This window comes from Sinocyclocheilus anshuiensis, unplaced genomic scaffold (assembly GCF_001515605.1).
Source record: "Sinocyclocheilus anshuiensis isolate Anshui unplaced genomic scaffold, SAMN03320099.WGS_v1.1 scaffold1177, whole genome shotgun sequence".
NCBI classification, from domain to species: Eukaryota; Metazoa; Chordata; class Actinopteri; order Cypriniformes; family Cyprinidae; genus Sinocyclocheilus; species Sinocyclocheilus anshuiensis.
In genome coordinates this window covers 74,095-97,572 of record NW_015554138.1, presented here as the reverse complement: position 1 = coordinate 97,572, position 23,478 = coordinate 74,095, and the positions used below count along the sequence as shown (strand labels likewise).

Sequence of the window (23,478 nt, the reverse complement as noted above, 5' to 3'; positions counted from 1 at the left end):
TTAAAATATATATTTTATTTTTGTGACAGCGAAGCTGTTGATCTTTTTTGATCAACTTTTGATCAATTAAATGCATTCTTGCTAAATAAAAAAAATTCTTGACCACAAAAAAGTAGGATAGATTTTGTTGTTTAAATGTCCACATGTTTTAGTTGCCGTTTTTAATGTCTCTTTTGTTAAGATAATTTAAGAAATCGCTTTGGTTACGGAGCTTTTAGGAGGCTCCTCTGGGAGGCTCGCTCTGTTACTATGGTGACGTCCTAAACAAACATGGCGGTCAATGTAGTAAAGGGAACTTCTCCATGGTGCGATTTAGTGTATGTATTATTTCTGCCTTTGCGTTTTATGTTGAGACATATGAGCATTTATGTCACGTTTCCATAAAATATCACCATAAACCTCCTTCGCTACGCACCACACGTGCCGGAGCTTAAAATATAAAATTACGTTTAAATTACGTTTGTGAAACAATGGCCGATGAAACTGAACCAAAAGCACTAAAGAGCTCTGAACCCTCCATGAACCGACACAAACCAGCATCAAATACAACTCAGGTAAGAGAATGACTACTGAACACTGCAACTGATGGTTATTTTAACAGTTTGACTAGTAGTACATTTGTCATCATTTACTCACCCTCATGTTGTCTCAGACTGTATAACTGTATTCCGTTGAACCCAAAATTAGATGTTATGTAATAGGAAATGTTTTAGGAATTATGTAATTTTCATTTTTGTGTGAACTATCGTTAAATAAACCTGTCTTGTGTGTACAGGACATTTCTCATCTACTGGCCAGCATATTCAACGACCTTTATACCATAGAGGTGATTGGGAGGGACACTGTTTCTAATCTTAGAAAATCACGCAGAGGAAGCAACAACTACCATGAAAAATTTGTGGAAGAGCTACAGCAGGTGCCTCTCTTCACATCTGAGAAAAGTCTCTCTTATAAAATGTGATGTACTGTATATGTTTCTAAAAGTTTTAAATGTTTTTGAAACAGAAATTGTAGGATTCTTTTATGGATAGAACGTTCAAAAGAACAGCATTTCTGTAAAATAGAAACCTTTTGTAACACTGTAAATGTTTTTGCCGTCACTTTTGATCTTTTTAATCCTTGCTGAATAAAAAGTATATTCATTCATATAAAAAATCTTACTGATCCCCTATTGTTGGCTCCTTAATTCTTATTAAATTCTTCTTTTTTCGGATTTGTATTATCTAGATTATGCTTTTTAAATTGAATTTTTATGATTTTATCAGGAGCATTCTGAATACAACAGACGGATTCAGAATGCTGACATGCTGGAGACACACATTATACAGGCCCGACTGCAAGCTGCTGCAGAGGAGCACGATCACTGCAGAATCATGGAAGAAGTGGGTGAGGCCTACTATCAGCTGGGTCTTCCCCCAGGTAGGTTTCTCTAGTTATGTTTATTTAAACAACCATTATTTTTACTATCCAGTGTGTCGGTCAGTTAGTTAGTAATCTTATGACATCAAAACCCTGAAGAGTCCTCTATGTCTCCAAAGTTAAATCAGCTTTCAAGTGGTGTGTGGACAGTGAGCTTCTCAGGAGCAACAACTTGATTTGTCCACTAGACTATACAACAGTGCACACCCCAGTTGTTAAAACCCCAAAAGGTATTATTTCACTGACCTATAAAGTAAAAACATACTCAAACAATCAGATTACGTATTATAATACGTAATATGTCATTTTCCCATTTTTTGCAGGCACGTTCACTCCAGGCTTTGTCCAGCCAACTGTCTCCTATAATATGCACATTTGCACCGAACCACAGGATGATGGTTACACTCCTCTCCCCCCACCTGCACATACGGCCCAGAGCCTGTTGGAACAATCAGAGGAGACACTCACGCTCCCTTCCTCTCCAGAGTCCAGCTCTATCAAGGGGACCGAGGTTTGCCTCTGAACATTATTCCATTTTCCTCATATCAAAGAGAGCAGAAATGACCTTTATATTTTTTATAAATAATAGCTGTATTATTAAATAATAAACTGTAGCCCCAGATCACATGATGAGCAGTATTTATGGGCAGTTGACATGTCCCAAGATATAACAAGCTATACTCTTATAGATTATAATTTTTATTATAATTATTTTACTTGTAATTTTAATATTACTCATTATTTGAATAAATAAATGGAATATTTGGACTTTTACATTTGTACTATGATAAATATTATACATAGTATATATACTTTATGTTTAGGGCTGTCAAATAGATTAATCGCAATTAATAGCATCCAAAATAAAAAAATGTAGTGTTTACCTAATATATGTGTGTGCAGTGTATATATTTATATGTATATATAAATACACATGCATACATGTATATATTTAAGAAATATTTACATGTACATATATTCATATTTATGTAAGATTTATGTTATATATAAATATCAATACATATTACATGTATTTCTTATATATATAATGCACACACATATATTATGTAAACATAAATAATTATTTTGGATGTGATTAATCACGATTAATCGATTTGACAGCCCTATTAAAAATATTTAATTTTTAAATTAATTTGTCACACTGCAGGATAATTTAAAATGATCTAGTACAGACAAAAAAATTATTAAAAATGTTTTATTTTTCCAATTTTTCAACTCAAAAGCTAGGTATGGTGCATAAGGCCTCTTGGATGGAGAAGCCTAGCGCTCAGAGTCAGGCAGAAGACAGGGCTTCCTTGCAGAAACACAAAGACCGACACAAGTTCCTGCTCAACCCTCGCTTCCTGCTCCCAAATGCTCAGCGTGGGGGAAAGTCTCTCATCATGCCAGGGAAGAGGCCAGAGAATGTGGGAAAGGGCAGGAAAAACACTGGCAGAGAGAGGTGTGCCTGTGCTTTTGATTTAATATGTGTTTTCTTTGGGAAGATCATACTTAGAAAGACGCTCGATATTGATTTATTTGATAATTTTTTCTATAACTTCTATAATTAGCTAGTATAAATAGTATATTAATTAATTATTTTAAACCGGTTTCCCATCTTCCATTGGTCAACAAAAAAATTACACATAGTGCCTTCAATTAATCAACATCCTATCAAATTCAAAGCAAATGGGCCGCTTTATAAATTTTCTTATAATCCCTATAAGCCTTGTCCTTTTTTGTTGCATTGTTTGCATTTTGGTCAACTTTATTCAGCCATTATTGCTATAATATCTGTGCAGCTTGGGTAGGGGAAATATGATACACATGAACACTCAAGAAACAGATCACACCCTTTTGTCTGCCATGTATTATAAATGCTAACCTGAATGTATTGTAATATATTTCTTCATATGGCTCATGTAGACATCTGAAAAGCATGACATGCAATTGCAAACCAGCAGAATGGATTATTCTACAAGTATAATCAGCCATGCAGCCTATATAAGTTTTTTATTTATTGTCCTTTATTAGCCTTATTGTCTCCAAAAACACATATCAGCATGCCAGGTGGTGGTAACAGGGGCACCGCTATGGTTTTTGGCCCCCCACTGAACAGCATATTTACTCGGGGGGGCCCCCACTTATGCCGGGCCCTTGGAATCGTCCTAACCTTCCCCCCCTTACAGCGGGTGGGGGGTAAGTCCCCTTCGTTTGAAATCGCGTTCCCCCCTCTAACGCCGGGCCCTTGGAATCGTCCTAACCTTCCCCCCTTGCAGCGCCCCTGGGTGGTAATCAAAGAGAACAATTAAATTGGAACCACTCCATTGCCTGTTTCACTTGTCTGGCCCAAAATGTCTGACCATTTAAATGAGGTTTTTCCCTTCATAGCGGCCAAAAGAATCACAAGACTATCAAAATGCCTTAGCTGACTCTTTCTGCATTTTGAGTCAATGAGCTCTGTGCAGTTCCTGTTTTATGCGTCCTGGCGGTCAACAACAGAACAAAAGATCCAGTTTGAATGAAATACATTACTTCATAAAGTGTGGCTGGGCAGCTGATAGGTAGCATATCCACCAAGAGTTTAGGTTCAAATATTTGACTATTCATGGGAAAGTATATATTTTAGTTGCTGTGACTGGTTACTATTTCTAAACACCTTTTCCTGTGGTTAATTTCTAAGTGCAGAGATATATTCTGTCAACAAATAATTCTAGTTTACTGCACATAAACCGATGGACTGTTATAGGACAAAACCTCTGCATTTTTTACAGAATGTATTTAATGATCAAAGCATGTCATCTGAGGATACGTAGTAGAATAATTATTTAGTTTTTTTATTTGGTTATTAACTTATCATAAACTCATACATGGCAAATTATTGTCACAAAATTCCCTTTCTATCTTAAGTCCTGGTCCCGCTCCCATCTTCACTGCGAATCCTCCTGTCATCTTCTTCACTGACTACAGAATAGGACAAGTCTATGAGGTATAAAAGCACCTTATATTTCATTTATTTTGGTCCATTTGAATGAATAATTATATTCATACAACATGAAATGTATGAAATTAAAAACGTTTTAACTGTTTACTGCATTTTTTTTATTGACTAAATCAGTAATGTGAGGTTTTTACTTTTTACTACATGACCCCTAGTGTAAATGTTCATTAGATTTTCCCTACTGAGCCACTTCTGAATGATTCCTTTCCAGTTCAGTATGTTTTCAGTTCTTAATAGTGCCTTCTGTTTTCTGTAGACTGCGGTGGAGCTCAAAAACATGACTGCGACCAGCCGTCACATTCGAATGATGCCTCCAACCTCCCCACACTTCTCTGTTGGTTTGGGTGAGTCTAAAGAAAAAAAGTACCTGCCGACCTCAATGAAAGACTCATTTATGTTGCCAGGAGTTCTCTCTGCATAGTTTACATTAAAGCTGGTCGTTACTAGAGGAAATGTCAGGGTTATTAAAGTTAACTAAAACTAAAACCATGAAAAAAAACATTTTCATTACTTCAAGTAAAATCAAAAATTATAGGGATGGTTCACCCAAAAATGAATATTCTTACTCAAGTTGAAGTTGTTCCAAAACAGTATGAGTTTCTTTCTTTTGTCGAACACAAAAGAAGATATTTTGAAGAATGTTCAAAACAGTTGCTTGGTAGCCATTGATTTCCATAGTATGGAAAAAATAGAATGGAGTATGAATAGAGTGTTCGTTTCTGTTCAACAGAAGAAAGAAACTCATACAGTTTTGGAACAACATGAGGGTGAGTAAATGATGACAAAATTCATTTCTGGGTGGAACTATTCCTACAACTGTAATAAAATAAAATAAAATATAAAAAACCCTTAACTTATTTATCTAGTTGACAAGGGAACATTTCTCATTTGCACTTAGTTTAAGTTAAGTACTAAAATAAGAATAAAAAAACGATATAGACATTAAAAAATAATGACAAAAACAACTAAATTACTAAAGCAACTAAAATTAAATAATAAAAAAGAAAATATAAGAATAAAATCTAATTTAAAATATTAACTAATCTGTAATAGTAGATCAGTGATACCAAAATAACCCTGAATATCACAGGATTCTGAGGAATTGCTTAATAATACTTTGGTATTTACCCTGCAGCTTGAGGAAGCAGAATAGGGAAACAGTGACATCTACTGTTAAAAATGTGAAATAATTACTACCAGTGAATTTCTGCTTTGAGATCAAGATAAGAAACTGTGTAACAAAGCTTTGTTTCACAGGCAGGTTCCCTGGTGAGGGGGGGATTGTCGCTCCTGGAATGAGTTGCCAGTATATGGTGCGTTTTGCTCCAGACTCTCTGGCTGATTATGAGGATGTTCTGGTTGTGGAGACGCAGTTGCCATATCCTCTCATTATACCGTTAGAGGCCCGCAGACCCCCTCCAATACTCAGTTGTGAGTCAAAATAAACGGAACTCTTTCAGCATCTAGATCTTAAAGGGATAGTACACCTCAAAATGAAAAATAACAATGAAAGTCAGTGGGGTCCAATGTTGACTGACTTTCCAAAATATCTTAATTTGACTTGTATTGATATTGATCAGTAATAAGGGATTCAGAGTTGAATCATTGCCTCTCCTCTTTCCGTGTGCCAGTGCCTGCTGTCATGGACTGCGGTTACTGCCTTGTGGGAGGGGTGAAGTTTATGGAGGTTTTATGTCGGAATGAAGGACTGAGTGCAGGAACATTCTGTGTAATGCCGAAGAAACAGTGGCCTGCATCAAGCCTTAGGGTAAGCATGCAAATCTTGACATGAAATCTCATTCAGTTCATATTTAAGATTCCTTTCTTTGACAGAATTATTATTTATGAATTCTAATAAATCTCATAATTTCTTAACATACTCTGCAGGTTGAAATAAACTTCTGTACTCTTGAACTCAGTTTCATCTGGACATTTTAAATTGAAATCGGCTTAAAGTGAAAATGAAATTTCGCTCTATCTATTTTCTAAAAACAATAGGTTATTGAACCTATTGTGAACTATTCATTTTTTTACATTTTCTTAGCGCATAATTTTAAATTAAAATATCATAAATTAATTAAATGACAGACTGGTGACACATGCTGGACTTCTCCAATCATTTAGTCCACTTTAAACACAGCCCACTCATCCAATCAACAACCTATAGATAGAACCAAGTCCCCACCCTACGTTTTTGTCTTTTTACAATACTGTTTCACTTGGATGTACGTCACAATACAGAAGAAAAGATCTGTCGTCACCACTGTTACATTGCGGCTTTAACCTTTTGTCTTAGGATGTTGTTAACCATCATGAGTGATAATTCTGTGTGTCTCAGTCTGCAGTGAAGTCTACTTTTGCAGAACAGCCTCCCTTTGCCATCAGTCCCTCTATTTTCAGTCTTCTCCCTGGACAGTCCACTGTCATAGAGGTGAGATGTTACTGACTGAAGAGCACACAAATCAACTCAAACTTATACAGTGGTGGCCAAAATTATTAGAACACTTGGCATATTTAAGAGGGTTCAGTTGTTTTTGTTGAATTGGCCATTACAATACCCATAAAACAAACTATTGCCAGAACTACCTGCGATGGAAGGAATCTGCTGGAACATTGAAAATGAGAAAGTCTGGACATCAACACCATTGAGCAAATTTGGGGCGAGTTAGAAAATAAACTGGACAGATCTATTGTACATTCAGAGGAAAGCCTTTGGCTTGAGTTGCAGAAGGCATGGGATAACATTAATGTTGAAGTTCTGAGGAAATACTGTATATTGACACTATGCCAGAGAGATGTGCTGCTGTAAATGCTGCAAAAGATGTACATACCAAATAGCAGGTGTGGCAAAAAGTTAGTTTTAGGCCCTGTATATATATATATATATATATACACACACACACAGTGGTTCTAAATTATTAGACCACTTGGCATATTTAAGAGATTTCAGTTGTTTTTGTTGAATTGGCCATTACAATACCCATAAAACAAACTATTGCCAGAACTACCTGCGATGGAAGGAATCTGCTGGAACATTGAAAATGAGAAAGTCTGGACATCAACACCATTGAGCAAATTTGGGGCGAGTTAGAAAATAAACTGGACAGATCTATTGTACATTCAGAGGAAAGCCTTTGGCTTGAGTTGCAGAAGGCATGGGATAACATTAATGTTGAAGTTCTGAGGAAATACTGTATATTGACACTATGCCAGAGAGATGTGCTGCTGTAAATGCTGCAAAAGATGTACATACCAAATATTAAAGTTAAAAGTGGATAAGAACAGTACGACTCATTTCATCTGATATACAGTGGGTACGGAAAGTATTCAGACCCAGAACCATCTCAAGGATGATCAGAAGAAATGGACAGCACCTGAGTTAAATATATGAGTGTCACAGCAAAGGGTCTGAATACTTAGGACCATGTGATATTTCAGTTTTTCTTTTTTAATAAATCTGCAAAAATGTCAACAATTCTGTGTTTTTCTGTCAATATGGGGTGCTGTGTGTACATTAATGAGGAAAAAAAATTAACTTAAATGATTTTAGCAAATGGCTGCAATATAACAAAGAGTGACAAATTGAAGGGGGTCTGAATACTTTCCGTACCCACTGTATGTTGTGCTCAGAGCAACCATCTGCATGTTTCATGAACTTAATGAAATAAAATCATATTTTGGAGGCAGAAATGTCAATATTTTCAGATCTGTCAGGTGTTCAAATAATTTTGGCCACCACTGTAGATGTTAATCAGTTTTACACAAATTATTTATATATCCTCTAGAAGATTCCACAATACTAATTTATGAGTTTAATCTACCTACACTATGCGATTTTCTCTATTTTGATTTGATTGACAGGCTCAATCTTTATGAGATGATGGTATAGCGCACACATTCCCTCATTATAACTTTTAGTGATGGTAATTATGATTAAAAATAAGTAATTGGTTGGCAGAACAGATTTTATCTGATCTTCTAAACACTTTTCTTTTAAGATGCAGATTTTGTTGTTCATCACCTAAGCAACTTGCAAAGAAAGACACATGAATATGCTAATGTATGCACATTTTTAGATCTTGTGAATACAGCGTTTCATACAGTCTGACAGTCATACAGTAAATACAGCTTAGATTTGAATAATATTCAGTAATCTGCTAGTCTGTGACTCCGTATGTTTGGATGTGTTTTTTTATGTTTAGGTTGTGTTTTTCCCCACAACTGCTGAGATCTCTACTCAGGACTTTACCATTGTCTGTGACAACTGCCAAGTGAAGGACATCACCCTGCAAGGTAGGAAATCAATTCAACCAAACACAAGTAATTTTTTGTCTGAAATTTAAAACAAACATCTCCAAAAAGATGTTTTAATACATTTTCTCAGGTACAGGTCAGCTGATCACTGTGGAGCTGGTTTCAATATCAGGCGGAGAGGATCAGCCTGAATTGGGGGAGTTGTGTGATATCACAGCTGACCATTATGTCAGATTCAACCCAACCAATCCACATTCCACCTTACAGAAGATGGTTGTCGTGAAAAACAATGCGTGAGCTACCTGTGCACATCTGCGTCAACACAGAATAGTATGTACAGCAGATACTTACTGGTGTGTTTGTAAATAATTTTTTTCATTTATGTGTAGACACTTGGAGCTCCCGTACCACTGGCAGATCATGAAACCCAACCTTCAATGTCTGTTGCCTGGAGAGACTCCAGACCCCTCCAGCATTCAGCATCATCTTGATACAGACAGTGTGTTCAGCATTACTCCAGTCATGGGCATCCTGAGCCCTGCAGAAGAACATGAGTTCCTACTCACATACTGTCCAAAGGATGTATGTGCACTCACACATATAAACACACTAAAAACTAAAACTATATGGACATATATAAAAAAACGAATAAAAATGACAAAAACACAATGAAATAACTAAAACTTTATCTAAAATGAAAATGAAAGCAAACTATAAAAATAAAATCTAATTCAAAAACTATAAAACTGTATTAGAATTAAAACCATAGTAGTATATCAATGATACTAAAATACTGTAACTCTCTGAACAGTAATTTTTTATCTGTCTAAGTTGAAAGACTACCACAGTGTCTGCCGGTTGGTGATCATGGATGTTCCCGATCTACCCAGAATTGGTGACGATGGGTAAAATGATCTTTGCTTACTGTTTGATATTTGAATTTAAAATTAATTTAGGATAAAAACCTCTGTGTGTTGATTTGCAGGACGTGTCTCAACACAGCTCTCCATGTAAATGATGTGACCGTTTTAGAGGTTGAAGTGAAAGGTTCTGCTGAGCCGTATAAGATTCTTCTTGAGCCGTATGCCGTTTTAATACCAGGGGAAACCTACATACACAACACAATCCGCAAGAGATTCAAGGTAGTGCTGAGTCCAGAGGTCAAAATTACTCTGAACGTCTTTCCTAATTCCCTAATTTACATCATAAAATGTTTTTGAAGCTCAGACGTGTATGTTTTGTGTGTGTGTGTGTATGTGTGTTTTAGATGTGGAATTACAGCAAATCAGTCATTCACTTTGAATGGGAGCGTATCATTGACAGTCATGTAATTGAAGTGGAACCTTCAACAGGAGAAATAGGTCAGTGTATCAGTAAATAATGTATGAACAAACATATATACTGTTCAAAAGTCTGGAGTCAGTAAGATTTTCTTAAAGAAATTAATACTTATGAAGGACCATAAAATTGATCAAAAGTGACAGTAAATGCAGGCATTATGTTAAAAAACGATTTTTATTTAAAATCAGTACTGTACTTCTGAGCTTTATATTCATCAAAGAATCCTGAATAAAAAGTATAATGGCTTCAACAAAAACCTTAATCAGCACAACTGTTTGCAACATTGATAATAATAAGAAATGTGTCTTGAGCACCAAATCAGCATATTAGAATGATTTCTGAAGGATCATGTGACAATAAAGACTGGAGTAATTAAATTTTTCAATTCAAGTTTATTTGTATAGCGCTTTTCACGATACAAATCGTTGCAAAGTAGCTTTACAGAAAATTTTAAGTTTCTACATTATATTTAGGAGTAGGTTATTAGTGGTGACTATGGCAGAAATGTACAGTAAGAATCATGCAGTTACAAATTACACGTAATCAAACAGACAGTGAACACTATTAACTGCAATGATTATATGTTGCGATTAAACGTTGTGATTAAGCAAAGTTTGGTAGTTTTATATGTTGTTCCAGGGTTAGCATTAGTTTTTAGTAATGATACTAAAAATTCAGCTTTGCCATAACAGGAATAAATTACATTTTTAAATATATAGAAATAGAAAACAGTTATTGTAAATTGTAATAATATTTCACAATATTTCTGTTTTTTGTATTATTTTGTATTATTATTGTATTATTTTGTATTGCGATATTTTCCATTTTATGATCAAATAAATGTATCCTTGGTGAGCATAAGACTCCAAACTCCAAACTTGAACGGTAGTGTATAAGTCTGTTCGTTAACAAACAAAACAAATAAATAAATGATTTCTAACATGTGCTTGCTTACAGAGCTGAATGAGTGTTTCGATATGGAGTTGGCTCTGACTGGAAAGAGTCCAGGTCATTTTACCTCCACCCTGCAGTGTCACATTCAGCACCATCCTCAAACTATAGGACTGGCCATTGAGGTCACGTTTAAGGTGTCTGAATCCATTTCCCTATGATTTATACTCAATATGCTATGTGGAGGACATCACAAATGTTCTCATTAGCAAAATATATCTCATTCAAATTAATTATATTTAATACGGTGCTTCAGGGTCCACATTGCTCAGTGAATGTGCCCAGTCTGGATTTTGGTTTGCTGCAAATGGGAAGTGAGAGCATCTCTTCCATCGATATCACCAACAACAGCCTGCTAGATGCCCATTGGAGCCTAGAGGAGCTGTCCAACCCCAAGCCGCCAATCAAGGGCCTGGTACAACACCCCATCTATGCTTTTTATGAAATATTATTAGTATTATAAATCAGCACACAGATGTTTGTGGACTGTTTTTGTATCCTTATTTGCATTTATCTGTGTTCAGGTGTATAGGAATCCAAATAAAGGTGTGCTGCCTCCCCTGGCGTCCTGCAGTGTGGATGTGGTCTTCAGAGCCCTGTACTGCCAGCGTTTTGAGTCGGTCCTACAGCTAACTGTGCTCCACGGCACTGGCTGGTGAGGAAATAAGACATATCATTTGTCATATTGTATCTGAACTACAAGAAAAGAATACTAAGAAAATGTTACCAGTTATTAGTTTTGTCACATTTGAGTGAAGGTGTGCATTGGTTTGTCTTCAGTCACATCTCTGTTCAAGCAGTCGTCCAGTCTCCTCAGGTGTGCTTGCTGAGCTGTGAGCTGGTGTTGACTGATCTATATGTAGGTGTTCCACAGACAAGAAGCGTTACCCTGTTTAACCGAACACTGCTGCCAACCCACTTCACCTGGAGCAAGGTGAGACAGTTTACGTAATGTGTTTATCTCAAACTGTTTTTATCTTGTTCGAAAAACCCTAGCCAGTGTTGATAGTTTGGAAAGAACATGATATTGAATTGTAATGTGGTCACACTCACAGACAATAAAGTCAGCAATTTTTCTTCACAAAAGAGTTTTACACATAACAAATCTTCTGAAAAACAAGTTTAAAATCATATACAGTTACTTGAGATGAAAACGCATCTCAGTAGCCTAATAAAACCTGTTTTATTTTACATGGGCTGTCGAGCAGTCAAAAGAATTCAATATTGCTGTGATTTAATGTTGTGATATTGTATAGGCTGGACCAATACATTTAGTCATTCTCAAGGTGTTCTCTTCCTTTCAGCTCCAAGGTGCACAAGCTCATCTGTGCTCTGCAACCTTCAGCCCCTCTGCAGGCACTCTGGAGCCCAATGCCAAGACAGAAGTGTCTGTATCATTCACCGCTCACACTGTTGTAAGTACTGCTACTGTAGTACTGTAACACCCACAGCCTAAAATAAACAGTATGTAACAGCTCCAGTGCAAACAGTATTGTGAATGCGTTTTTATGTTTTTAGGAGGAACTGACTAAAGTGGCTGCAGTTTGTGAAGTAAAAGGAATGGAGAGTCCATTATTGCTGGGATTTTTTTCTAAAGCTAAACCTCTCAGAGTTTCCTACTCACTGCCTTCTGATTGGTAAATCCACATTTACTTCATATTCACATTTCCCTGGTCTTTGTTTAGTCATTTTATTAGTTTTTTTTTAATCAAGACATGGTTGCAATATCATCCTCTTTTTTTTCTGCTGTATATTTAGTACTAATTCAAGCGATGCTGATCACCAACCAATCACACTGGACTTCACTGAGCACGAGCCAGTTGTCATTGGCAAATCTATCAAACGTCAGTTGCTGATAACAAATCACACCGCTATTACTGCTCCGTTCACTGTTGAAGCAGAGTACTTTACTGGATATTGTCCTTTACAATTGGATGAAAACTCTGAAAGGTACAGTACATCCTGTATCTTGATTCTGCTGTATTGTTTTTGTATTAATACCAAAATATTATTTACAAAACATGTTTACCTTCTAATTAACTACTAGCCTAATATTGTAAGATCTTTTAAATGTTTTAAAAGGAGTCTCTTATGTTCACCGATGCTGCATTTATTGTAATACGAAATATCATTACAACTTTAAATAACTGTTTTCTGTTTTAATGTATTTTAAAATGTAATTTATATTTTAAAATGTAATTTATTCCTTTGATAGCAAAGCTGAATTTTCAGCAGCATTATTCCAGTCTTCAGTGTCATCACTGAAATCATTTTAATTTGCTGTTTTGAAAACATTCTTATTATCAATGTTGAAAACAGTTGTGCTACATAATGTTTTTTTGTGGAAACTGATAATTTTTTTAAGATTCTTTGATGAATAGAACAACATTTATTTGAAATAGAAATTGCAACATTTTAAATGTTGTGTAACATTATAAAATAATTTTTTAATGATTTACAAATTGTTTAAAGCTTAATTCAGAGTCATTAATTGTATTATTTTAATTTAATTTTTTATTTTATTTAATATTTATTTAAAAAAAATGTTTTGTACATTTTCTTTTTCTTTTATTATGTATTTTAATTTTATTATTATTATTTAATTTATTTATTTATTTATCATTAAATACTATTTAAAATCTGTTTTACCTGACCCTTTGGCCTTTCCTTCCAGGAGCAGTGCACCTCTCCATTCCATCCAGGCCAAAAAAATACAGCAGAAAGCGTATGATGGTTGGTGGAACCTACTCTTCTGTGCTCTTCAGTATCAGTGAAAGTGAAACAGCAAAGTCAAAAAGCATTTTCTTTCTTTACTTCCAGAATTTGTAAACTGTCTTCTTTCCCATGGAAGAGGCGCAGCGTTCTTTGTTGAACCGAACAGTGGGATGCTCGGCCCATTTGAGACTCAAACCATCAATATCACTGCTTTCACCAATATGTGGGGAGATTATCAAGACAATCTCATATGTAAAGTATGTCACAAAACAATCAAACTTCTTATTTCATTATAAATATTTTGCCTTTCTCAAATCAAACAGCTGAGTTACAGTGAATCCTAACTGAACTTTTCTTTCAGGTTGGAGAACTAGATACAGCTCCCATTCCTATCAAGATGTCTGTGAGGGGCTGCCCAATTTACTTTCAGATGATTGGACCACAGCCTGACAACCAGAACCAGGGTCCAATTATACGGTCAGTGTATTATAGGATGCTTAAGATGTTGCAGTTTACATGGAAAGACTGTTCTTTGATATTTATGATTGACAGGTTTGGAAGCCATGTTTCTGGAGGAGACACTGTGTCACGCTCTTTACGGCTCATTAACACCAGTCCATACGGTGAGCCATTCACCACATCAAGTTCACAAATGTACATACATCAAGTTTACAAAAGTACTTACATCACGTCGTTTTCTGAAACCTCTCAGATATCCGTATGGATTGGCTGACCTACAACTTGGAGGTCGGCGATAGTAAATTGATAGATCTGTTGGTTGCATGTGGTGAGCCCTTTCCTCTGAAGGATGCCGATGGCAATGAGGTTCTTGGAGGCCTGGACTCATCCGTCATGTTCCCGCCCACATGGCATGACAGCCACACCCCCAGCAGAGAAGGATCAAGCTCGACTTTCATGACCAAATCTGTGAGTCTAGACTTAGTTTTCATAGTAACATCCCAAAATCGATATTTCTGGTGCAGCTTCACTACACAAACAAAAAGGTCCAACTTTTTTTCTTCTGTTTTGTAGGATGATTTTGGAGAGAATGAGGAAGAATGTGATGGAGAGGAGGGCAGAAGCCCTTCTAGGTCTCTGGCTCCAGTGAAGAAGCTGTTTTCTGTGTTTCTGAAGCCTCATGAAGGGAACGTCTCTGACTACCCATACTGCATCACTCCACAGCAAATTGTAGGTTATGGGAATCACCAGTTTCAGGTTCCAGTGTTTTATTTCCATATCTGGATGTAGAACATTAATGTGTGATGGGGGAAAAGGCATTTAAAAGGATAGTTCACCCAAAAATGAGAATTCTGTCATTGATAGATCACTGATGTCACATGGACTATTTTAATGATGTACTTACTACCTTTCTGGGCCTTGAATGTGTCAGTTGCATTGCTGTCTATGCAGGGTCAGAAAGCTCTTGGATTTAATCAAAAAATATCTTTAACTGTTCCAAAGATGAACAAAGGTCTTACGTGTTTAGAACGGCATGAGGGTGAGTAATTAATGGCAGAATGTTCATTTTTGGGTGAACTAACCCTTTAATATGTACTTTATTACAGGTAGTTCCAGCAGGGGGCAGTAGCACCATTCATGTGTCTTTTACTCCTCTGATCCTGTCATGTTCAACCAATCAAAGATGTATCGGCTATGCTCTGGGTTTCATGAGCCTGGACTCTAAGGCATGTTAATCATGTCCACCTAACCTTATACAGACTGTGTTACATTAGCATCTCTTTAAAAATATAATAAGTTTTACAGTCAAGATAGTGTCATATCACTATTATTTATCTTGTAGCTTGCATCATTAACTCCGGGCAAAGTGGAGAGAGCCCAGGGTTATGAACTAGAACCTTTGAGGCTGGACATGCAGGCTACTGTAAAACCTGCCATGTGAGTTACAAATTTAAGTATATTCATATAGCAACCGCTTAGCGATGCCCTACTTACATTTTAGCAAATATAAGTATCTGCATATTGCAAAATCTTTCAATGTGCTTCTAACATGAGCATTTCATACATACATTATATATAAACAACTGTAAATCAGTGTGTGTGTTTAGTTTGTCAGTGCACATGGCAGAGGATACAGACGTACTGGAATTCACAGCAGCTGCCAGTGATACACTAGACGCAGCATCACACACACAGGTGCACTTCAAACAAACAATATGTATCCAAATCAAAGACAAGTTTATTATGACATTTCCTGTTGGTCGTGGGAGGGTTTATCTGCACATTTTTGCCTTTCCATTTGGACTCTAGAAGGAATCCAGGATTACTCGGACGTTCCAGCTGAAGAACAATACGGATATGGCCTTGAGTTTCAGACTGAGCACACACCCTCCATTCTCAGTGCTGCTGCCCCGACAGAGCCTTAAACTGATCAGCAGCTCACCCTCTCACAGACACACACACACAACAGGACTTTCTGGACCAGGAGATGAGCAAACATCACTTCTGTTACAGCCTAAACAAATCTTGCAGGTCATATTGTTTCTTTGCTCTTGGATTTCAGCTTTTTTTGCTTTGTCCCTGTAGGAATCTGTGCTATTTTTCAATCTGACACAGAAGTGATTTAATAATCATTTTCATTTGCAGGTTAAGGTGGCTTTCCATAATTCAGCTTCACTCCTGACCTGTCTGAATGAACCATGTGAGGAATCAGATGATCAGCCCTCTGCTACTCTTCTGTGCAATGATGCTGGAGAAAGGACACTACAGTTTCAGCAGAGTTTGACCATTCAGTACAGCAATAACAGCGTACAGGTGTGTACAGACAACATTTAGCTCCTTTAAATAGCTAAAATACACTAGTCACAGAACAAAATGCACTTTTTGAGGTTCATAAAGCTGGTATCAATGATAGAGCTGTCATTTCAAGGCAATATTCAAGGCTATTGCATTTGAAGATGATGATGGGTAAAAAAAAAAAAATCAGCTTGTGGGAATCATATTGTCCTGGAACAATAGCCTCATTCAAACAAATATTATTAACTTTTTAATATTAACTTTTCATTTATTTTTTAAATAATGAATATAAAGTAATTAAAAATTTACATTTTAATACAATTTATTCAAATTGAATGAATGTATTATTTATAAAATTACATTTAACATATTTTATATTTAAATCTAACTTTAAACATTATTATTTTTTACATTTATTTATTTCTCTTAACTGAACTCTGGACCCCACTTTGAGAAACTCTGATAAGCTACACTACCGTTTTTTAAATACTGTTTAATTGCCATTTTTTAATACTTTTATTCAAATTAATACCTTTATGAGTCACTAAATTTATTTAAAAAATGGGACAGTAAAGATATATTTCTGTTGTCACTAAAGATTTCTGTTCTTTTGAACTTTCTGAAAACAAATGTATTACATTGTCCCCAAAAATATTAAGCAGCACAGCTGTTTTCAATATTGTTTAATAAGAAATGCTTCTTAAGCACTAGCACATTATAATATTTCAGAACGATTACATGACACCGAAATAATGGCCATCACAGGAGTAAATTACAATTTAAAATATACTGAAACAGTTATTTTCAATTGTAATACTGTTTCACAGTAATACTGTAGGCCTATACAAAAATTTTTATCAAATAAATGCAGCCTTTAGACTTCCTTCAAAAACATTAAATATAAACTTACCAACCCCAAAACAAAACTGTGAACCAGAAGCAAGCTTTCTTCTTGATATCTAAGCTTTTGGAGCCAAACAAGCAGATGTGTCTCAGAAGTCTCAACTGAATTTCCTCTGTAAGTAACCATGTCGTAAACACCATTGTCTGTTTGACTATTTCAGACAGTGTCCCTTTATGCTAATCTGGCATTACCGACACTGCACATTTCCAGTTCCACTGTGGATTTTGGCACCTGCTTTGTTGGACAAACAACTGTCAAAGAGGTCTACCTCTACAACAGAGGTGGCTCCAGTAGCTTCTGGACCGCACTTACAGGTAAAATGCTTTGGCTTTGGATGAAGCAGTTGTGGAGTGGAGTGATCATGAAGTTGCATTAACATTGACATGGTTGCTGTAATAACAGATTGCAGCTGTAATCCTGTCTTTTATCATCTGATCTTTACAATCATGGTAATTACTTTGCATCTAGTTGAGCTTATGTTTTGTGTCTAGTTGCTGAAGGTGGCAATGAAGTGTTCAGAGTGAGTCCAGACTCTGGTGTGTTGAAATTTCTTGGGGATCCACCATCCTGTAAGCAGCTGCTGCAGATCAGCTTCACTGCGAGGTACAGTCCACCTCACCTGATACACTCACAACCAATCAAATCATATTGCAGAAAATACTTCATTCAAGAAATGGATAGTATCATATACCTGCAAAAAGTTAATAACTTAGATTCAGGTTGAGTTTGAAGTTCAAAGTTCAACTATATTACTGTATTTGCCTAAGCAAGTGAATTTTTCAAACTTCATACTAATTGTATTTTCTTCATCAGTGATCAGAAAGAGTTCCAAACTATTATCACAGTGCAGGGGGTTCTTGGAGAGACACCACTTGTTCTGAAGGTCAATGGAAGTGGATCATTTGATGAGAGTTTTGTATCTCCAAAATCTTACACCTGAAAAAACACATTCCACATATGAGACTGAAGAACTGAGATGTATCTCTCTCTCTCTGTATAGACATTCATTAGTTTGATTAGACGCTGATCTCGGTATACTTCAAATACTGTATTTGTGAAAGTTTTATTCCTTTAACTATAAAGATCAACACAAAAACATAAGCAAATTTTAAATGGCCTATGGTTTATGTTTGCGAATTGAGGATCAAAGGTCAAGTTGTAGTTAAACAGTTACTTCACACATACGCTACTGTTCAAATGTTTGGGATCAGTAAGATTTTTTTGTTTTTAAATGTCTTTTGTTTACCAATACAGCAAAAACAGTAATGTTGTGAAATATTATTACAATTTAAAATAGCTAACTACTGTTCTGTTTCAATATATTTGAAAATGTAATGTATTCCTGTGATGGCATAGCTGAATTTTCAGCAGTTGTGTTGCTTGATATTTTTTGTGGAAATCGTGATATTTTTTCAGGATTCTTTAATAAATACAAAGTTCAAAAGAACAGCATTTATTTAAAAAAATGTAATATTATAAATGTCTTTAGTTTACGGTCACTGTTGATCAGTTTAATGCATCCTTTCTGAATAAATGTATTAATTTCTTTTTAAAAAATCTTACTGACCCCAGACTTTTGAAAGGTAGTATACCTAGCATTTAAAACACAAGTTTCATACATAATAAATCATTTTTATTCTAACAAATGAGATGCATTACAACCTTTGTAAATTACACTGGTCCTCAACACAGGTTAAAAAAGTTTTTTTTTTTAAATTCTGAGTTCTTCTGCTATATCCATATTAGAAGGAAAGACCAGATCAGATTAATGTCACAAATCAAAGAGATAAAAGTTGGTATTCTGATTGCTCTTACAGATACAATCGTGTCTGTTTCCATGATTTGTTATCACAGTTGAAATGCACGGCACTTTAAAGTGAGATCTGAATGGTGAACATCCTCAAAAGTAAGGCAAACACCCACTGATGCACACTACGTAAGAAGTGTGCTCTCTCTGCTTGTGTTTACAGTTAGACTTCTAGCAGCTTGATTAAAAATAATTTGTGACTGTTAGTTCTCTGCGTTTCTCTGCGTGTCATCAGGACATTTGCATCTTGGGATCTTGCGACAGGCCTTTCATCACTGGCCAGGATACTCAAAAACTGCAGCCGCTCCCATTCCAGTCCCAATGCACATGGACACCACGCCATACCCTCTGCAACAAAAAACAACACTGTAAATAGGAAAAGGGATCATAATCTTTTTTTATTGCTAAATTTAAAGCCTGTATAGTTAGGCTTGCAGTAATGTTTTAGGTTCGTGTAATTTCAGCAATGCAGAAAAAAGAATGGAATCATAAAATCTAGTGATAAAAATGGAATTTACTGTATAACGGAATGCAGAAAAATTCTAATGGAATTCAAACTTTGGGGGAAATAACAGCTTTCATTGGACCCTTCTGTATGATATTATCATATGATTATGTATGTTCACCTCTTGCGTCTGCGTTTGAGCTCATTGAGCACAGTCACGACCTGTCGAGCACCAGTGCAGCCCAGTGGATGACCAAGAGCAATGGCTCCTCCATTAGGATTCACTTTCTCCATAGGAATGCCCAGTTTTTCCACACAATACACAGCCTAGGAATATTGTGAAAGTCGCTGTTATGAATAACAGGAAAGTACTGAAAAAAACTGGGGGAAATCCAAGAAAATCTATCAGTCACCTGACTGGCGAATGCTTCGTTGATCTCAAACACATCAATATCTTCCACGGTCAGCCCTGCACAAGCAAATGCAATAACACGGCTCATTTACAACCATTATTTTGGAATAATGAAAATGGAAATTCTATTTTAATACATTTTTAAGCACGATTACTACTTGAATATAAATGGCTCATATGAACATAGAGGTACAGTGAGAGCAGCTGTACTCTCACCAGCCTGGTTGAGGGCTTGTGGGATGGCATAGGCTGGGCCAATGCCCATTACGTCCGGTGGAACACCCACCACAGCGCTCGCCCTCAGCACCCCAAAAACAGGAAGTCCCAGTTTCTCCACTGTAGATCTCCGCCCAATTAGCACTGCTGCTGCGCCATCACTCACCTGACTGGCATTACCTGCAATGGGAATGAAAGATTTGAGTTATGGAATTTAACGACCAAATTACGTTTTCAAAAATTCTACATATGCACACCAGCTGTGGTGCTGCCGGTTTCTTTGAACGCTGGTCGCAGTTTGGCCAGGCCTTCAAAGGTAGTCCCAGGCCGGATCCCATCATCCTTTGTGACAGTAATAGTGCGCTCTGTGCCGTTTTCATCCACAAATTTAGTAGTGACCGTTGTGATTTCTTGCTCAAACAAGCCCTTATTCTGTGCCATGGCTGCCCTAGTGTTATAAAAGTCCACAAATAATTAATACTTTGAGTTGTTTTGAGTGCATTTTTGCTAAATACCAACAACTAGAATGTATAAACTATCCATAAATGTCATGGCAGCACCTACTTTTGTTGGGAACTGAGAGCAAAGCGGTCCTGTGCTTCCCTAGTGATGCCAAATCTCTCAGCAACATTCTCTGAGGTTATTCTGAAAGAAAATAGAGAAAAACAATGTAATGTAAAGATTAAAACAGAGTATAAAAGAAATAACATGCATACCCCATGGGAATGATACAGTCTCTGGTTTTCTCATTGTCCATCAGTCGGGGGCTGAGGTCTCCAGGGTTATCCGGTGAACGAAGGGACATGCTCTCCACACTGACAAGAGAAAACAAGGAAAAAGAAATTAGGTATAAGATTCAGATTCTAATGCTACACTTTATCTTTCACATCCATTACTGAATTTAACAATTACAAATGTAGCATACTAACCCACAGGCAAGTCCCATGTCATATGAACCTCCTCTGATTCCTCCTTAAAACACAGAAAAAAAACCCTCTTTAAACTACAATACTGTATTTTATTATGGTGCAGCCCAAACAGGCCATTTTACAGGTTAACATGTAATTCTTACCTGCAATATTAAAAAGTGCTTGTAGTCCAGAAGAGCACTGCCTGTTTACAGTGTATACGGGTACAGACTCAGGAAAACCACTGAAAGATAAAGAAAGTCTTGAATTTGCAGCCAATTCAAATGTTTAGCAATATCTTGATTTATTATTAATTTACTCATTTTACCTAAAAAAATGTGCAACTCGAGCCATCAGTGCACCTGCACCGGGTTGTAGTACATTACCTGAAAAATAGCATTAAGTGTATATTAATGTTAAAGCCAAAAATGAAAATTCACTGAAAATTGACTCACCCTCAGGACTTTCAAGATGAAGATGAGTTTGTTTCTTCATCAAAACAGATTTGGAGAAATTTAGCATTACATCACTTGCTCACCAATAGATCCTCTGCAGTGAATGGGTGCCGTCAGGAGTCCAAACAGCTGATAAAAACATCAGAATAATCTACAAGTAATCCACACGATTCCAATCCATCAATTAACTTGTGAAACGTATTTGTTTATTTGCAGTTGCATTTTAACTTTAAACCATTGCTGAACACATTGATGAATTTGTTTATCACAAACACAGCTTTTTGCTTCACAAGATGTTAATTGAGGGACTGGAGTTGTGTGGATTACTTTTGGACTATTGTGATTCTGACGGCACCCATTCACTGCAGAAGATCCACTGGTAATGTTGAATTTCTCCAAATCTGTTCTGATGAAGGAACTCATCTACATCTTGGATGGCCTGAGGGTGAGTAATTTTTCAGCTAATTTTCATTTTTGGGTGAACTATTCCTTGAATCACTCTTCCTATATGATTGTCATTCATATTTTTGTGTTTAGTGTATCTTATAATGTTTTGTTCAGGCTAGCTGTCATCTGACTTACCAACACACACATCCCCTAATAAAGAGGATCTCAGTCCCACATCCTTCAGGACTGCACTCATCACAGCACTAAGGAGCTCGTCTGGGGTAGTGTCCTAAAATAACACAGACAGACTTTAATACAGAATGATGTGAATGTTGCTGTCAAGCAGTCACATTGACCGATATCCCACCTTAAAGGATCCTCTCTTCGCTCGGCCGATGGCTGTTCGTAGTCCATGAACCACAACGATATCATTTGGATCAGTAGCTGAAGCGCTGCACTGCCTCATTCCCACACGACTGTTTGACGACAGATGTCCCGACAAAATCTGCACTCTGTGCATTTTTTATGTAAAAAATGTGGGCACGAAAAAATAAAAGGATAACCGTTTATTGAGACATACACAGATGGTCAACAGGGACTAATGTATGAACTATGCTCTACATTTCTGATGATGTTTCCTGGTGAACCTTGCTTCTCTGGTCAGACTGGATATAATTGGCTAGTACGTTCTGACGTCTTCGTATGGAATTATGGGGAATGAAGTACAAATCTGAAGTAATTTGTTTAAAAAGTTTAAATAAAGTTTTTCTATTCAAGAACTAATTTTAAAATAACACTATATCCAAAAGACATTAAAGAAATTATATTTTATTACGAGCATTGGAAGCATTCTTGGCAGTTTTGTAAACTTTATAAGTCTGAATTCTTTATAATTCTTGCACATTCTTTATTCATAAATGCTGAACGTGCGAAACTCGTCCTTTGCATAATGCTTTCTATAACTTGCTGTAAAATGATAAAAAATATATTATGTATAAATACATGTCTGTCTGTCTGTCTGTCTGTCTATCTATCTGTCTGTCTATCTGTCTGTCTATCTGTCTGTCTGCCTGTCTATCTGCCTGTCTATCTATCTATCTGTCTGTCGGTCTGTCTGTCTGTCTGTCTGCCTGCCTGCCTGCCTGCCTGCCTGCCTGCCTGTCTGTCTGTCTGTCGTAGAATATTTAAACTTATTTACTTGTTACCCACTGTAGCGTGTTTTTATTTTTCGTCTATTTAATTTTGATATTTATAATACATAACCGCTAAAAACACAAATTAGGGTTTGACTGTAGGCATATTTCGCAAATTTTTTGACATGTCTAAATAGAATTAAAAAATAATATTTGATTAATTTTTATAAATAACCACTTAAAATAAATAATTAAAAGAAAGCTTTAAAAAATATATTAATAAAACACTAATTTACCCTAATAATGAATTACCCTATTCGTAAAATGTAGCCTTTTTAAAATTCGCTAAATATTTGCAGTGCGCTGCTGGTCACAG

At 36.2% G+C, this 23,478-nt stretch overlaps 2 protein-coding genes across 2 annotated transcripts; one reads left to right on the top strand and one right to left on the bottom strand.

Annotated features, from left to right (window-relative positions):
* The first annotated feature begins 470 nt into the window (after positions 1 to 470).
* On the top strand, positions 471 to 18,300 carry LOC107670413 (deleted in lung and esophageal cancer protein 1-like). Its single transcript, XM_016463015.1, is given in 39 exon segments — positions 471 to 554; positions 776 to 916; positions 1,266 to 1,419; positions 1,539 to 1,649; positions 1,743 to 1,930; positions 2,664 to 2,883; positions 3,878 to 3,881; positions 4,330 to 4,408; positions 4,677 to 4,764; positions 5,678 to 5,851; positions 6,052 to 6,188; positions 6,759 to 6,851; positions 8,623 to 8,713; positions 8,805 to 8,967; positions 9,064 to 9,256; positions 9,506 to 9,579; positions 9,660 to 9,816; positions 9,942 to 10,035; positions 10,973 to 11,103; positions 11,223 to 11,381; positions 11,491 to 11,621; positions 11,747 to 11,900; positions 12,271 to 12,381; positions 12,485 to 12,603; positions 12,725 to 12,916; positions 13,641 to 13,699; positions 13,787 to 13,938; positions 14,043 to 14,158; positions 14,234 to 14,304; positions 14,394 to 14,608; positions 14,714 to 14,869; positions 15,247 to 15,366; positions 15,483 to 15,577; positions 15,748 to 15,835; positions 15,953 to 16,171; positions 16,286 to 16,453; positions 17,500 to 17,653; positions 17,840 to 17,942; positions 18,153 to 18,300. Coding segments are annotated over 39 exon segments (5,106 nt in total).
* A 650-nt stretch (positions 18,301 to 18,950) lies between these two features.
* LOC107670419 (3-ketoacyl-CoA thiolase B, peroxisomal-like) lies at positions 18,951 to 22,638 on the bottom strand. The gene is made up of 12 exons (XM_016463021.1): positions 22,337 to 22,638; positions 22,165 to 22,258; positions 21,456 to 21,513; positions 21,292 to 21,371; positions 21,149 to 21,191; positions 20,936 to 21,034; positions 20,784 to 20,864; positions 20,477 to 20,667; positions 20,220 to 20,399; positions 20,005 to 20,060; positions 19,773 to 19,918; positions 18,951 to 19,494 (listed from the first exon to the last, which is right to left on the bottom strand). The coding sequence occupies exons 1-12, from the start codon at positions 22,487 to 22,489 to the stop codon at positions 19,419 to 19,421; spliced, it is 1,257 nt and encodes a 418-aa protein (XP_016318507.1). The 5' UTR covers positions 22,490 to 22,638; the 3' UTR covers positions 18,951 to 19,418.
* Positions 22,639 to 23,478: the final 840 nt, after the last annotated feature.

Bases quoted from the DNA above. Each gene is read 5' to 3' on its own strand.
- LOC107670419 (XM_016463021.1), bottom strand. From the start codon at position 22,489: ATGCACAGAGTGCAGATTTTGTCGGGACATCTGTCGTCAAACAGTCGT. The intron at 21,372-21,455 runs GTAAAATGAGTA...TTTATCTTTCAG, and splicing joins CGAGTTGCACATTTTTTTAG to TGGTTTTCCTGAGTCTGTAC. The intron at 21,035-21,148 runs GTTAGTATGCTA...TTCTCTTGTCAG, and splicing joins GACATGGGACTTGCCTGTGG to TGTGGAGAGCATGTCCCTTC.